The sequence below is a fragment of the Acipenser ruthenus genome, chromosome 5, assembly GCF_902713425.1.
Source record: "Acipenser ruthenus chromosome 5, fAciRut3.2 maternal haplotype, whole genome shotgun sequence".
Taxonomy (NCBI): Eukaryota; Metazoa; Chordata; class Actinopteri; order Acipenseriformes; family Acipenseridae; genus Acipenser; species Acipenser ruthenus.
The window spans coordinates 74,932,721-74,949,893 of record NC_081193.1 but is presented as its reverse complement, the minus strand read 5'-3'; the positions used below and the strand labels follow the sequence as shown (position 1 = coordinate 74,949,893).

At 40.2% G+C, this 17,173-nt stretch overlaps 1 protein-coding gene across 4 annotated transcripts in view; it reads right to left on the bottom strand.

The window, feature by feature from the left end:
- Positions 1 to 17,173, bottom strand: part of cep85l (centrosomal protein 85, like) — an 80,819-nt gene that overhangs the window by 15,666 nt on the left and 47,980 nt on the right. For all 4 annotated transcript variants that reach the window (XM_059024513.1, XM_059024514.1, XM_034004287.3 and 1 more), the window contains 2 exons: positions 960 to 1,045; positions 57 to 174 (listed from right to left, as the gene is read on the bottom strand). In XM_059024513.1, coding sequence (XP_058880496.1) covers positions 57 to 174; positions 960 to 1,045 — 204 coding nt within the window. The remainder of the gene's footprint in view (positions 1 to 56; positions 175 to 959; positions 1,046 to 17,173) is intronic.

The following is a 17,173-nucleotide window of genomic DNA, read 5'->3' as shown; positions in this document are numbered from 1 at the left end:
CCACTACTATACATTTCAACAAATCATTACACACTCCAATTAACGGCATTAAATACCTTCAGTTTAATTAGGTACGGATCCTCGTAATTCCCATGTGGACGCTGGATTACTTGTTGCACCCGCAGCTCATTTTGTGCTATCCTCTGATGTAGCTGGGCGATCTGCTGCTTCTGCCTGCAAAATTCCAAGCCAGATTTTAGAAACCAAGCCTACTAGGAATACTGGTTCATAAATATAATCAGCAGCCAAATGGCACTGCTGTTTATCAGAAATCAGATTGGTGGGTTTAAACCCCAGCTTTCTAAATCAAATACCGTACTGCTTTAAAGATGAATTGGCAGTCTTTGTATTCTATTATTAACAGCACCTGTTGATGGTGGGGTCATTTTCTACATTAAGTCAAGTATTTATCCTTTGGAAACCAGTAGATATCAGATATTGAGGCTATTTAATTGGTCTAAACAACAGCTGATCTAAATACAGTACTGCCACAGTTAAGCCTATCTATAAAAATACCTCCATACCAAAACCCCTTTGTTATAGAAGAGCGATACATAGTGCATAGGATAAAACAGCCATAATAATCACATGAATGTAGATGGGATAGAGGTTAGCAGGTTAGAGTTTATTTTTGTTTGTTTTGTATTTATAATTTAGTCCTCTTACATATTTGATACACTGTGTAGGTGTACATACCATACAGTCTTAGCCATACAATTTAATCATTTAGAACAGGCCAGACAAAACAAGGCCTAGTACAGTTCCATGCAGAGGGTTACAGAAGACATTAAACCTGCCAGCTGCTCCTCTTTTATTTGAAAGAAAAAACAACTGTACAGTAGACTAGTGCCATATGAAGACCATCTCACCATTAAGACAATTTTTATCAGTCCCTTAAAGTGGCCGCAAGAATTGCAATGTAATAAGCAAGCTGTCTGACTGCCTTACACAATACTCACCGATCAATCACCAACTCCTGCTGCTGCAGCAGGTCTTCTTTCATTTTCATTACAGTGTTTACTTGATAAGGGGATCCACCAAGAATCTGTACAGACAAAACAACACACATGATATGTTTTTTACAAAATGGAACTGAAAAAAAAAGTCTGACAAAGACAGTTGGTCTCAGCAGAGTCAGAATCCTATTAAAGAAGTTGATTTGTAGGGTGCAGAGATCCATTATGGTGTTACCTGTGATGTCATACTGACAAATAGGCTAAAATGCTGTACCAAGCCAAGTTCTTGAGCTGTGTTCAGTGTATAAAGACAGATACAACTAGAAAATGAAATACTGTACATGCCTGCTTCATAGGACATCCAGTCTGTTTCACTGCTGGGACTATTTTTTGTTTGCTGCTCTTTCTTTTTATTACTTAAATAATCAGCAGTCAAACAGTTCAATCCAAATTAGCATTGGAATAAGAAGTTTTTTTTCTTAGCAGACGTAAAATGACCTCTTTTTAAATTTACAGGCGTTCTGAAATAGCCAGATTATTTTCCACTTCCCCCCGTCCAAGCTTTCTTACTGCCAAGCTAAAAATACTTTTCTAATAATGCCCCCATATATCAGCGGCACACTTAGCTCACTTAAAAACATGGTGTTGCATACCTGGCTTTCTCTTGCTAGGATCTCGTGATGACAGAGACCAGGTGGTCCAACCACAGCTATGATAGCAGCTATCCTTTTTACTGAGACTATCTATACAATTACTGTACTTCTTTATTTAAAACCGAGCCACAGTATGCACCTCAGAATTAGAAAATATGCGCAGTCATATTTTCAGGCCTGATAGCAAACTTTCCATTGCTGTAGTGTCCCAGCAGGGTGCTGCCCAAAGGACTTCAGCATGTTGATGCTTCCTTAGGTCCTTAGCCCTTCCACTAACCGGGTCCTTGGAAATCATCTTTGTTGTGTTGGCCCATGTGCAAGCATTTCTGTGTGGGGCATACGAGGGACTTGCTGCAAGATAGCTTGACTTTTGATTTTTATTTATGAATGCCATAAATATTGGAGATCCCATGAGGTAAAAATATTTAGATTGTATGTACCGCTAAATTATTAGTCAGTCTAATAATTTAGCTTCTATATTAATTTTTAACCAGCATTAGTACAATTACATGGTTTCAAAAGAATGAGAACTAGTGCTTATTTCTTGTGGAAAATCTTTCCAGCTTTTATTGCAGTTCCATTGTATGAGATGCATCTTCTATTATTCCTTTCCCCAGCAAGGGTATAGGGGTTTCAAGTTACATTGAAATACAAAATAATTCCTTCCATCTGCATGTCCATCTGTCACATTCTACATGAACAAGTTAACTAGCTAGAATTTTCACTGCTGTCATTAGCCTTCTAGCCTCATATAATCCTTTAGGATTGCATTCAGGTGTTTTGTGATACACTGACACAGTTTATACCAATTTGTTTGAAAGATTATTGTCTAGTTGTGTTTCCAAAGCCAATTTGAAAGCATTTTTTTTTTTTTTTAAACACAGAGCCTGCCTTGGTGGTTCACCTGTGCTTGTGTTTTGTTTTCATCAAAATAGCCCACTGGGGTTTTAATTTTTAATAAAAAAAAATAAATATTAGGATAGTCTACCATCCAAGTTCCTATTTTAACCTACCATTTTGAAACCTTCTTTAGGGCATTCAAAAGTAGATTATCCTTGGGTTGAGCCAAAAAAATAAATACCAAATGATACAATTGGATTGTTGCATCATGTTCTATTATTACATCATTGACAATGTCATTGTAATACCGGTTTGTGCTGCTTACTAAGTGCATAATCAATATGCATCCAAGGGTAAGGGAAAACAGTAAAGTTTAGTTTACTTCAGTAAAGTGTACACCTGTATAAATATTAAAAAAAAAAAAAAAAAAAAAAAAAAAAAAGCCCAAGATGTGATATATCCTTTAAGATAGAAGACAACGAAAGTACTTATGACAGACTTCTTGGGACTAGTTTAGTGTTTGTAACCTGTAGTACCACTGACTAATGCCTTTATCCTTGGAATCATCTATTTCCAAAATCACCAGTGTCAACAATATATGCCAGTTTCAAATACTATACACTGGTCTCCGTAACAACTGCCGTAATGCATGCAGTCAGTCATTTCAGGTTAAGAGGTTACTGAAGATCTGAACTGGACTTAATAACTTTGGAAAATCCCCTTGATGTGCCACTTGTGCATATATTGTATATATTATTGTGTGATAATAATATATGCTGACTAGGGCTGTCAGTTAATCCTCCAAATAGCAATCGATTAATTGGGCACACAAAATATAATCGTTTGAACAAATATCGATGATTGCACCGCTCCCCTCCCACCAACGTGATTATTTTAATATCATTGCTGTTCAGTAAAAGCTTGTGCAAAACAATGGAATGTAATATAGCTTTGCAAGCATGGATTCAAACCAAATTTTTTTCCATTCCAGTTCGGCTCCGAACTGAACAGGAATTTTCGACTCCGGTTGCAAAAGTTCAGAACGGCTGATTTCGTTCTGGTTTGAACTAAATGAAATACCGGTTCCATTTTTTTTCTAGCCAAGTAGGCTATTGTATTGGTGTACATAGGTCTTCATTCTCTCGAATTAAACAAAAAAGCATGAAATACAGTAAACCAGATAACTCGGCACTCAAAGGGAAAACGATTACTTCCTGTCTTTTTTTTCTTTTATCTGTTGCAATTTTGTTTAAACAATTCAAAACAGCAACATTTCCCAACAATCTCGGTGGGTTAGCGTCCTTACATTCAACGTAATAACAATGCGATGTTTGTCTGAATTAAAATCTGCAGCTAATCGAGATCATGGCTCCATCAAATATGCCACTTGCTTTTTTTCTTCGTTCTGTTCCACCTTTCAACTTTGTGGTGTTTTTAACTTAATAAAAAAATAAAACATTTTTTTCCAGGGCTCTACACATCTGCCGTACATTTGACAGGCAACATCAAAAAAATCATTTTTGTGACAAAAATCTCTACAAAGCATTATATATTTACCATAACCTACATATTTCTTACTGCATAGTTACTCTGTTTTAAAACAGAAGATATGCAGAAAAAAATCCTCTAAGTAATGTTACGTAGGAACTCTATTATTAAGCACTAAGGTGAACATTGTTATCATTGGTGTGCACCGGTAGGAGGCTATGTAGTCCAGTGGTTAAAGAAATGGGTTTATAACCAGGAGGTCCCCGGTTCAAATCTCACCTCAGCCACTGACTCATTGTGTGACCCTGAGCAAGTCACTTAACCTCCTTGTGCTCTGTCTTTCGGGTGAGACGTAGTTGTAAGTGACTCTGCAGCTGATGCATAGTTCTGTAAGTCGCCTTGGATAAAGGCGTCTGCTAAATAAACAAATAATGCACATTTCACAGTAAAACATACAACAAATATAACATACACACATGCAACTTTTCTACATACTTCTTTTAGATATAACAATGAAAATGAAACACTGAACAATTAAATCGTGACTCGTTAAATGATTGAGAATACAACAAAATAAATTGTTATACAATAAACATTGCCGTTTTCTCAATTTGCTGGCAAAATGTCTTAACTCTAATATCCAGAAATATAACTAACAAACCTCAGATTATTAACAAAGCACTTCACTTGCCACACATACTTTTACAGGTTGTTTTCTGTGTACATAACTTAATAATAAGTTAATAACAGTACCTGTTTGTTTTGAGCAAATACAAGACTGATCATGTAATGTGGACCATTAGGTTACTTACCGTATCCCTGGTTCCCTGAAAAAGAAATGTCAACCATTACGAGTTGGGAAATGACCCTCGTGTCACATGACCGGAGCACATATTTAAAAAGCTGCCTGATAGGCCCAGTGTGACCATTCTGGAACAAGATGCCGTCACACAGCAACCTTCGCCATTTGATTCCGTATGGCAATGAAGGTGAGCTAGCGACCTCGCAAATTTAATGGTTGACATTTCTTTTTCAGGGAACCAGGGTTACGGTAAGTAACCTAATGTTCCCTTTCAATCTTGAAATGTCAACCATTATGAGTTGGGAAATGTATACCCAAGCTGTCGCAGTGAGCCAAAGCAGCCACAAGCCTTGCCCTGGCGCGAGCCTACTGGAAGGCTGCTGCGCATGAGGGCAAGCTGTAACAAGGACTCTGGACCCCACAGAAGGTGCCGCTGAAGTAACCACATTCAGTCGGTAAAACCTTATAAACGTGTGTGGTGTGGTCCATGCCGCAGCGTTACATATGTCAGGTAGGGATGCCCCATGAAACACTGCCCAAGACATCATTGTCCCTCTAGTGGAGTGAGCTGTAACATCTTGGAGAGGGTAGGTTAGCCAGCCGGATCGTATTCATTATCCAATGTGACAATCGCTGCTTGGAAAGTGCCTGACCTTGAGCACGCGACCCATAACACACAAATAACTCTGTTGTCTGTCGCCATGATTGAGACTTATCAATGTAACACCTCATCGCCCTGACAGGGCAGAGTGTATTAAGTCTCTGATCTGCTTCAGAAGAGAAGGGGGGTGGGTGGAACGACTGGTTCAAGTGAAACTGCAAAACAACCTTAGGGAGAAAAGTCAGGTTAGTGAGTAAAGTAACATTATCACCGCTGCTGGCAAGGCGCAAACAGGAACCCTCTATGGAAAGGGCCTGTGACTCACTGACACGTTTGGCTGACTTGACGGCCAGACCCACAGCTGGACTGACCCGGGGTCCGGGTGCCACAGATGGCCCTGAGCCTGACTAAGAAAGTCCCTGCGTAGCGGGATCCGCCACGGCTGTCCCTGAATGAGCTGGCTCAGAGCAGTAAACCATATCCTCCTGGGCCAGTGCGGCGCAACCAGGAGGACCCTCGCGTTCTTGTTCTGTACCTTCTCCAGGAAAGACGGTATCATCGCTAGTGGGGGGAAGGCATACAGCAAGCCCTGAGGCCAGCTGTCGGCTAGGGCATCGATTCCCAGAGGGCCCCCGTCTCTGAATCGAGAACCACATAGGGCAATGTGTGGACTCCTCTGAGGCAAACAGGTCTACTGCTGCGCTGCCAAACCTGTGCCAAATCATGGGGATGCAGGCACCACTCGGCGTGCCGAGGAGCCCCCCGACAACAGGTCTGCTGCCTGGTTCAAAACCCCCGGCAGGTGGACTGCCCTGAGGGAGAGAAAAAAAACAACGGTTGTGCCCAGGTGAGCAACTGGAATGCCGCTTGGTGCAACCCCAGGGACCGTAGCCCCCCCTGGCGATTGACATATGCCACGACAGTGGTAGGATTCTTCCACCAGCATAGGGCATGCCAGCATGACGAGACACCGGCAGTGTCTGTCCCGGGCTGGGTGAACTATTTGGGCATTGCCATGCCTGCAAGGGGCACATATGGAGGAGACCGAGAGGGAGGACAGAGGAGGCTGCGGCCAGCAGACCTAGCAACTGCTGGCACAGCACCACCTGCACTGACTGTCTGAGATGGAATAGGGACAGACAGGCTTGCAATGCACTTACCCTGTCAGCCGACAGGGAAGCAAGCATGGAGCGGGAATCCAGCCGGATCCCCAGGAAAACCGTCGCTTGCGCCAGCTGCAGGGAGCTCTTCTCCAGATTGAGCGTGAGCCCAAGATGCTCCGTCATGCTCCCACGACTGGCCACAGATGAGCCAGTCATCCAAGTAATTGAGGACCCTGACCCCCTGCAGCCGCAGTGGTCCCAGAACTGAGTTAATTCCACTTGGAGAAAGTCCTGGGAGCCAGAGACAGACCGAATGGCAGAACACAGAACTCGTACACGCTGCCCCGAAAGGTACTTTTTGTGGCCAGAATGTATCGGGACGTGGAAGTACGCGAACGCAGACCAGAAACTGAGACACAAAAACAATTTGTCTAAGACAAAATCCAAAATGGATGAGGTAGGAAACAGCATCCGCCACCGCTTCTCAGCCACCTACACCACATGGCCGTGTGATATAGCTTACTTAGAAGAAAAAGAAACTACCGTCACATCCAAAGGAAGGAGCAAGCCAGCTTCTGAGGAGGAATAGCGAGGTATTTTACTTTTAACCAAAATTTAGAGAGAAAGAGATTCTCACATTAACAGAGCTAGTGGTTACACGTCTGCTCAGGTTGGAGTGAGGAATCAAATGGCGAAGGTTGCTGTGTGACGTAGCGTCTTGTTCCAGAATGCAACAGACATGTGGTCACACCAGGCCTATCAGACAGCTTTTTAAATATGTGTGTAGGAATATTTCCCAACTCTTAACGGTTGCCATTTCGAGATTGAAAGGGAACCAGCATGTAGCTTACCGCAAGGTGGAAGCCTTAACTGAAGGCAAATACAGTGCTATTTGATTTACTGGCTGCTCCGAAAAAGCAAGCTAAATGTATTGTTCAGTTTCATTAGCTGGCTGTGATGTAATGCTTTGTCGTTGACCACTGAAGTGTAAGACCATGGGAAAAGCACTTTTTTCAAATTATTGTATGTTTGAAAACAATGGAAAGAGACAGAGAGACCAGCTGAAAGGGAACAAAAAAAAACCGTTATTAACCGATAAACAAAATCTTGAATATCGTTTTCGTTCCAGAAAAATAAATTAATTTTGTTTCGTTTTTTGTTTCTGTTCCATGAAAAATGTTGGTTTTTTTCGTTTATTGTTCTGGGTCCGTTTCGAATCCCTGTTTGCGCATACTGTTTTAAATCAGATTTATGTGGTCATCAATCAGGAAACCCAGATGGAGCACGCAGCCCGGTTTGAAAAATACATCATAAAAACTATTTATAATGCACAATTTATTTACATGCTGTTTGCCAGGAATACAAGCTTGTCAACCTGCTCTCCAAGGTGGCGCACTTTTTATTGACATTGAATACACAGAGGGCGCATACTTACAAAGCATTTTCAAAACTGATTTGCTGGTAGTCAGGATTGGAGCAGCAAATCAGGTGCTAGTTAACACGAGCAGGAAAAGAAAAACACACCCACGGCTTGTCTTTGTCAGAAATACTGTAAATAGCAAGGCAGGGCGTTCGGTGCATTTTCGTTGATAAACTTTATTAACTATGCGCGTTACAAAAATGTAATTATTTAAATCGATTATCCAGTATTTATCTCGATGTATATAAGGAGGAATGGAATCGATTTTCAATTTAATCATAGCATCCCTAATGCTGACCCATAAATTATCCTATTTCTAATGCATTATGAGTGTTTATTGGTTCATACTATTGTGATACAACTGGCATGTGAAAATATAATAACGTAACTTCCTTTCTACCAATGACTCGGACACCGCAGTGTCATTCAAGATCATTAGTGTTGAAATGGGAGGCATCCCTAAGTGAAGAATAATACAGATCAGTACCCCTTTACAATTTCTGCTATACTGAATGGTACCACAGTTGCAATAAAATGCAAAATAATCTGATTAACAGATTTAAAAACATGTCCCTGTTTATTTAATGTATAATTCATGTCATAACAGTTTAGGACTGACAAACTGCTGGTGACAAACATGAATTCTTAAAATTTTTAATTATAAGCCTTTGGGTGCACAGAATCTAGAGACAGTATTTGGGAATTTCTTCAGAAACGCACGTATTCTGCAAAGTTATTATAAATAAATCAAAAATAGTCTGCAGTGTAAATGTTTATATTACCATTTACTTCCCACCCCAGCATAATGTGTGCCATTTAAAATGTTTACAACATCAAAAACATTAACCTCAAGATAAAACTAGAATAACTAACAATAATAAACTTTTTGTTAAAGCCAACATAAAAATGATCCGAAGGGACCCGGTATAACTTTGTTGCTCTGCACTTTCTGTAGACTGTTTTGTGTTTTCTTCCTTCATTTTTCTTCTGCAAATATGAAATATATCTACTCGAGATATCACTGATTAGCAATCAATTATACTACACCTCTGACCAGCTAAACCAAAAATGTAATATTTATGCATCGTGGTTTAGAGATAATATATAATACTGTTTAAAAAAATCAATTCAAGATCATTATTTAAATTCCCTTTTTATTTTTCCATTTCTGAGTCGTCCTGCACACCCCCATGACCCTTAGAAGTACCTCAGGGGTATTGCATACCCCACGGTTGAAATCCCAAGATGCTAGATAAATATAATCCTTTTTACCAATTGACCTTAGGAAGGATGTGGCCTGGGAACAATAAATCATACTGTACACGTAGAGAAAAGGACCAAAATAAAATTGTGAAGATTTCATAGATACCATTGATTGAGCCTCACTGACTCTAGGCCATGTCGAGGTGCAAGCTGGTCTCTCGTGCTCCCTCTCCAGATAAAAGAAAGAAAAATAAGATTTCACCCTTTTGTTCAGGTCATTATGCAGCCAGGTTTACTGTGGCTAGTGTGGATTTAGTTTCTCAGGTGAAATGCCTGGTGCAGAGCTGTCATTCTGTACCAGCTGATAACACAGTCTCTAAGGAAGCAACAAGTTGATGTCATGGCTGCATCAAGAAAACATGCAGCTATGTCACTGTTCCAGTGGAATCCAGACAAATTCCTCCTTGTCCACACAGACACAGAGCGCTATTTTTAGGGACCGATAAAAGCAACCCACTAATGGCTCTCACCCACCCCTTAGATAGACTGAGGTTTGAGACGCATTTCTCTCAGATTACAAATTCATTTCTAGCTTTAAAAGTATATAATTCAACATCGTGAAGGGGAAACTTGATGGGTATAGATAAATAAAATAAAAAAGGTGTCTAACCCAGACGTATTGCTTACGTGTTTCTGGCAATTCACAGGAAGGCTACAATTAGCTGTCCCATATTTTTTTTAATGCATAAAACACCCAGTACGCAGCTTATCAGGAGCACTGACTACACCCCAAGTGTTGTACCATGTAGGTCCTCTGACACCAATGAATTCATTATTTATTCAACAGGTACAGACGTGCTCAAATTTGTTGGTACCCTTACAGCTCATTGAAATAATGCTTCATTCCTCCTGAAAAGTGATGAAATTAAAAGCTATTTTATCATGTATACTTGCATGCCTTTGGTATGTCATAGAATAAAGCAAAGAAGCTGTGAAAAGAGATGAATTATTGCTTATTCTACAAAGATATTCTAAAATGGCCTGGACACATTTGTTGGTACCCCTTAGAAAAGATAATCAATAATTGGATTATAGTGATATTTCAAACTAATTAGTTTCTTTAATTAGTATCACACATGTCTCCAATCTTGTAATCAGTCATTCAGCCTATTTAAATGGAGAAAAGTAGTCACTGTGCTGTTTGGTATCATTGTGTGCACCACACTGAACATGGACAAGAGAAAGCAAAGGAGAGAGTTGTCTGAGGAGATCAGAAAGAAAATAACAGACAAGCATGGTAAAGGCAAAGGCTACAAGACCATCTCCAAGCAGCTTGATGTTCCTGCAACAACAGTTGCAAATATTATTAAGAAGTTTAAGGTCCATGGAACTGTAGCCAACCTCCCTGGGCGCGGCCGCAAGAGGAAAATCGACCCCAGATTGAACAGAAGGATAGTGCGAATGGTAGAAGAAGAACCAAGGATAACTGCCAAAGAGATACAAGCTGAACTCCAAGGTGAAGGTACGTCAGTTTCTGATCGCACCATCCGTCGCATTTTGAGCGAAAGTGGGCTCCATGGAAGAAGACCCAGGAGGACTCCACTTTTGACAGAAAAACATAAAAAAGCCAGACTGGAATTTGCTAAAATGCATATTGACAAGCCACAATCCTTCTGGGAGAATGTCCTTTGGACAGATGAGTCAAAACTGGAGCTTTCTGGCAAGTCACATCAGCTTTATGTTCACAGACGAAAAAATGAAGCTTTCAAAGAAAAGAACACCATACCTACAGTGAAACATGGAGGAGGCTCGGTTATGTTTTGGGGCTGCTTTGCTGCGCCTGGCACAGGGTGCCTTGAATCTGTGCAGGGCACAATGAAATCTCAAGACTATCAAGGGATTCTGGAGCGAAACGTACTGCCCAGTGTCAGAAAGCTCTGTCTCAGTCGCAGGTCATGGGTCCTCCACCAGGATAATGACCCAAAACACACAGCTAAAAGCACCCAAGAATGGATAAGAACAAAACATTGGACTATTCTGAAGTGGTCTTCTATGAGTCCTGATCTGAATCCTATCGAACATCTATGGAAAGAGCTGAAACTTGCAGTCTGGAGAAGGCACCCATCAAACCTGAGACAGCTGGAGCAGTTTGCTCAGGAAGAGTGGGCCAAACTACCTGTTAACAGGTGCAGAAGTCTCATTGAGAGCTACAGAAAACGTTTGATTGCAGTGATTGCCTCTAAAGCTTGTACAACAAAATATTAGGTTAGTGGTCCCATCATTTTTGTCCATGCCATTTTCATTTGTTTTATTATTTACAATATTATGTTGAATAAAAAATCAAAAGCAAAGTCTGATTTCTATTAAATATGGAATAAACAATGGTGGATGCCAATTACTTTTGTCAGTTTCAAGTTATTTCAGAGAAAATTGTGCATTCTTCATTTTTTGTGGAGGGGTACCAACAAATTTGAGCATGTCTGTATGTACTATTAAGCCCCTCTGAATCTAAGCTTTAGAATCTGAAGCTTAACTTTCCTCCTGTGTAAGAGTTTGTTATCTCTCCTTCATGTGCCTTTGCTGCTGGAAGCAGACATGGCTCTTGACATGTCTCATGACAAAACTAATCCCTCTGCGTTTCCAGGAATGTTATCCGTCAGCCTCTTCCCCAACAGCTCTGCAGACACCAGGCTTTCAACACATTGTTTCAGGCAGACAATGTGCCATTAGCTACATTTATGTGCGCACCTCACTTTTCAGCACAATTTGTCAAAAGCTGTCATTAAGACTTGACTTAAAAGCTGTTGATAAGGGAGTTAGCGTTCTGGAGCATGCCTTTTATTTTCTTAAAATCTACTTTTCACTTACTGTACTAAGAGTTTTAAATTATAATACATTTGTAAACTCAGTTTATTTAAAAAAAAAAAAAACTCACTTTGAATTTTACATGTCACTGTCATGAAGTATTTCAATAGGATGACTGTTGCAAACTACTGTATTGGTGCTTCAACACATTGCATTAATACAGTAGCATCCAATTTGAACTAAATTTTAAATTTAAGACGTATAGGCTACTATCTGATGAGGATACAACATATGATTTTTATTCCACCCATGATGTTTCAGATTCCCAGTAATCCAAGAACATAAAATATAAAGCAGCTTTCATAGAAAGAATGAGATTAAAATACCAACAGTCTGTCATCACCTATTATTATGTTTTTTATCTATAGCATAATTAATTTATTCAGAAAAATAATCTACAGTAAATAGGTTTTCCAGTATTTCTTGGTTAAAATCAGCCCATTAAAAATGATGATTTGTCCTACTCAATTCAGTTGGTTTTCAATTGTTTTTCTAATACCAAGCACTGTCTGACACAAGTTTGTAACACATATTGTACTTTGCTGTTCTATTTTCCTTGAGGGGGGGGGGGGGGGGTTGGGTTTACACTGAAATAGGATAAGTGTTAGTACATTGCTTAAACCTCAAGGTGACTGGCTACTGTCAGTGTGATAACAGAGTCACTTCTACTACTTGCTTTGTAGTTCTAAATACCAGGGCTACCTTTCCTGACTCTAGATGTGTAGTGTATCGATGCACATGGAACAATACATCCATGGTGTCCTATGTTGAATTGCAATTGTATTTCCTTTAGCTATAATGATGAAAGCAATTCCCTCAATACCCCTGATATTTAACCACACACATACCAGATAGAATAAAGAACAAGGGAAGATTTGCAGACAGCTGACTCTCTACTCTTATTAGACTGGAACATGAAACAATCTGTTTGCATGGACTCCTCTTATCCCTGAAAACAACAGGCGCAGCAAAGCCAAACATAAGCAGTGGCAACCTGGGCACAGTGGATGCAACAGGTGTAGGGTTCAAAGGTTCAGCTGTGATAAGTTCATCCTTCAGCAAAACAACCCTGCATCATTCCCCAGGGGTCTGAGAATATGTCTGCCAATCTACTGACACAAACTTCCAGCCATGATAGCCCACACCATAGAGCACGGACAGCTAAACCACCTCAGAATACCACCATTGTTTTTATAATTTGTCTGTACTAGGGATGTCATTTTGGGCTCTAACTTTTGGAATATAAACTGTCATGATACGCGTATGTCTTTTTATTCCTATACCTCTTAAATCCTCAGGGGAGATGTTTTAGGAGGACATAAAGGTGTTTTAACTCCTTCATGTGGTTAGTTTGTGTACTGGCCTACAGATATTAACATATCCAGATAACTGTTATACGATCAAGAAAAATCACACAGACTCCGTCTCACTTGGTGTTTAACGAATCAGGGTATATATATTTACTCATTTGCTTTATTGTATGCTCAATAATGGATTGGGTTACAAGCCACATAAGATCCGAGACATAGGCACCGGAGACAGGTGGTCCAACGGTTAAAGAAAAGGGCTTGTAACCAGGAGGTCCCCGGTTCAAATCCTACCTCAGCCACTGACTCATTGTGTGACCCTGAGCAAGTCACTTAACCTCCTTGTGCTCCATCTTTCGGGTGAGATGTAATTGTAAGTGACTCTGCAGCTGATGCATAGTTCACACACCCTAGTCTTTGTAAGCGGCCTTGGATAAAGGCGTCTGCTAAATAAACAAATAATACACAATAAATGTTTGCGGTTTTAGTAGCCAAGGCTAAAACAGCAGCCAATATACCAGCTCCTTATACATGGACGATACAGAAGCAAGATACATGCTTACCAAATGCTTATTAAGTTCAGATTCTCTAAGATTCAAGACAGCACTGCAGAAGGTGGATCAAGTTTTGAGCTGATACTGAATGTAATGCTGCTCGCTCTTTTCTAGCAATTTTCCCATACTTTGTGCGTCATAAGGCTTAATTAAACTTAAAACATCTGGCTTTTTAGACAGCCCTTATTGCTAAAATAAATAATATGGTTATACTTTCTGGTTTACGCCTTTAAGATTAATATTGCACGCTCCCTATTTTTCTAATCTCTAAAATTTGAGAGGTAATCTTTAAACTAACTATTTTTGTGTATCATTGTGACGGGGTGCCCACCCCTTGTGTGTATTTTATTTATGTATGTATTTATTTGTATTATTGTTGTTGTTATTGTTATCTATTAGGTTTGTTTATATGCAGGGGGACGAAAGCCGTCCGCTAGTTAGTACCTTTTTGTTTGGATCAGCAGGGAGGGGGTTAAATCCCTCCCTGCCAAAATACATGCGAGAATGTGGCTGGAGACTTAATTATGTAATTGTTAATTATTGGGTAATTTGGCTCCAGCCACAAACTATAAAAGCGAGGAGAAATCCTTGGTAGGATGGAGAGAGTAGTGAGGAGAATAATGTGAATACTACCAGCCAGCAAACAAGGGACTTGTGTGTATAAAAGGTAATCTTTATTTAAATCTCTTTTGTTTGGCCAACGTGCCCTTTTCTTTGTGTTTTTTTTGTGGAAAGTCTTTTGTATAAATATTTACTTTTGTTTATTTAATAAAACACTGAGTGTCAATACGCTCAGTTCCAACCTTGTATACCTTTTGTTATTGTTTTGCACTTTCCTGGTCTGTGACATCATCACCCATGTGCACCACTCAAGCCCACCTGATCACAATCATGCAGTTCCTTGTACTAATTGAGATAAAAAAATATATATAGAGAGAGGTGTTTTGTGATATATAGTGCTCCCTCACTATAATGCGGGTCTCGCGGGACACACAATATGTGCGTTATAACTGAAAAACGTTATAAACAGGAAAGGGGGGCGCTACGGGACATATAACACACATCTGACTAAAATATAAAATAAAAGAACTCCCTCTTTATAATGCGCCTATAGTAAAGCAAAAAAAGTAACTTGAACCATGCATGGGGTTTAGGTCGGCCAGGGTGTCCTCGGCTCACCATACATCAGCGACCCCTGTGGTCTGGCCGGGCGCCTGCAGGCTTGCCTGTAAGCTGACCAGGGCTGCGTTGTCCTCTGACACTGTAGCTCTGGGTGGCTGCATGGTGAGTCTGCAGTGTGTAAAGAAGCAGGCGGCTGACTGCACATGCTTCGCAGAACAGCGTGTGTTCATCTTCGCCCCTACTGACTCAGCACAGGTGTGGTAGCGGTGGGCTGAGCCTAAAAATAATTGGACATTACTAAATTGGGGAGAAAACAATAAAAATAATTGGTGACCACTAAATTTAAAAAAAAGTTTAATACATTAGGAAAGATAACCACGTAATAGGCCTAATATTTATTTAGTTAGAAAACGAATGCTGAATAAGATGTCTGTGTTATAAAGTGCCAGCGCAGCTTTTCTTCAGTTCAGATACTGTATCAAAAGGAAGAGACAGAAACGGAAGTTAGACTGAGAAGTTGTTTACAGTTTGAACAACACCGGTACTGTATTTAATGTAGAAAAATTGCATGAATCACTAGTATAGGGACTTCCATCTGAGCACACTAATGGCCCTAGATGTGCCCATTTCACAGGGTGCACAGACGCATAATCCAAACATTCAATTTGTTTGACATCTTGTGGACTAACGTTTAAATGTGAAAACAATCTGTAAGTAAGTGTTATAGTCACCCATTTCACTTTGCTCACATAAGGCCACTTTAACTGGAATGTCTTCCATCCAAAGGCCTCATATTCATTTCCATCTCCAGTGGGAAAACCCCACGGAAATGAAGCCGGCTCGATCAAAGGGCCATGTATTCCCGCCACATACACTTTCCACTTCCAAAGGGTACAAGAGAGTTGTACAAGGCAGGAGAGGTTTTGGGGTCACTTGTGACAAAACGCACACACTGTGGATATTTTGCATGACTGTGCAGCCTTTGATTACAATGCACACCTCTTATATACATTACAATGGAGTAAAGGATACTGCTCGCCTTATACATGCAACACAAATAAAATCCCCTAACATTTGTAAAAGGTGTGCAAGTTATAAATCAAGATATTATGGTAAATTGGACACTTAAAACACACATGCCAGCTTTGGTACTTAAACCCTGTTTTTTTTGTTTCAATAATTTTGACAGTGTTAAACAGTGAGGGTAGGATTAGTTACATCACCCCTTTTGTCCAGGGACTATAACATCCACTGCATAGGTAACAAACATCAAACTAGGGGAAACTATTATTAGAAGTGTTAATTCTTTCTCTGTGGTGGCAAAGTCTAAAAAAAAAAGTAGGCCACCATTCCACCCAGGGATAATGGGGTTGTGAGGCCTTTGTTTAATGCCCAGTTGTTGTGCAGTCTGCTTCTGAGGGTCCAGAGGACAGTGAGGATTAGGTAGCTTTGAAATTTGGTAACCTTGGTATTTTCAGTACGTTTTCAATTCTTGTCTCACTTTGAAACACAGATATACCTAACCTTACAGTTTAGAAAAAAAAGAGCCCAGGATTTTATGGTTCCTGAAAACAGCAATACAAGGCGCAGGTTTGGTTTCACATTTCCACTTTCGGCATTGTAAATTTCACATGTGACATTGAAAAGTCAAATGACAATCATTCCACAACCCAAGCGGCAACATCCCACAATGACACACAACTGATCTGATTCATTTTTAAAAATAAAAGTACAGTAATCCGTCGCATATCTGACTGCGGTGGGACCAGAGTAAGGGCGGATATGTAAAAAGTTGGATAAATTAATCCTGTTTTAAATACCATTATACACATCTGTAACAATTACTACATTAACAAAATTATTAAGCTTTTATTAAGGAGTGCCCCTAAATTCAGAAAGATACAGGGTACTAATGTTTGTGACAGAGTAGCTGTCTGCCGTGTGAGTGCGTGCATTCAACGGTGAGTGACAGGCAGGAGATCGAGACGGAGGTTGAAGTTGATACGCCCTGCAGGCGAACAGGATTTATTTACATATCAACACACTGAACAGCTCACGTGACGCTACCAGCAATGGTAGCACATGGAGCACAAACAACACAGTGTATGGAAACTTTGGTGGGATCTACAATTTCTGAACTAATCTTTGTTCAATAATAAACTAACGCTGCTGAAGAGCTTGATCATTGTGGATAAACAGTTAGGGCGGTCGGACACGCGACGGATTACTGTACTACCATGCCTTGGTTCAGCTCAAGCA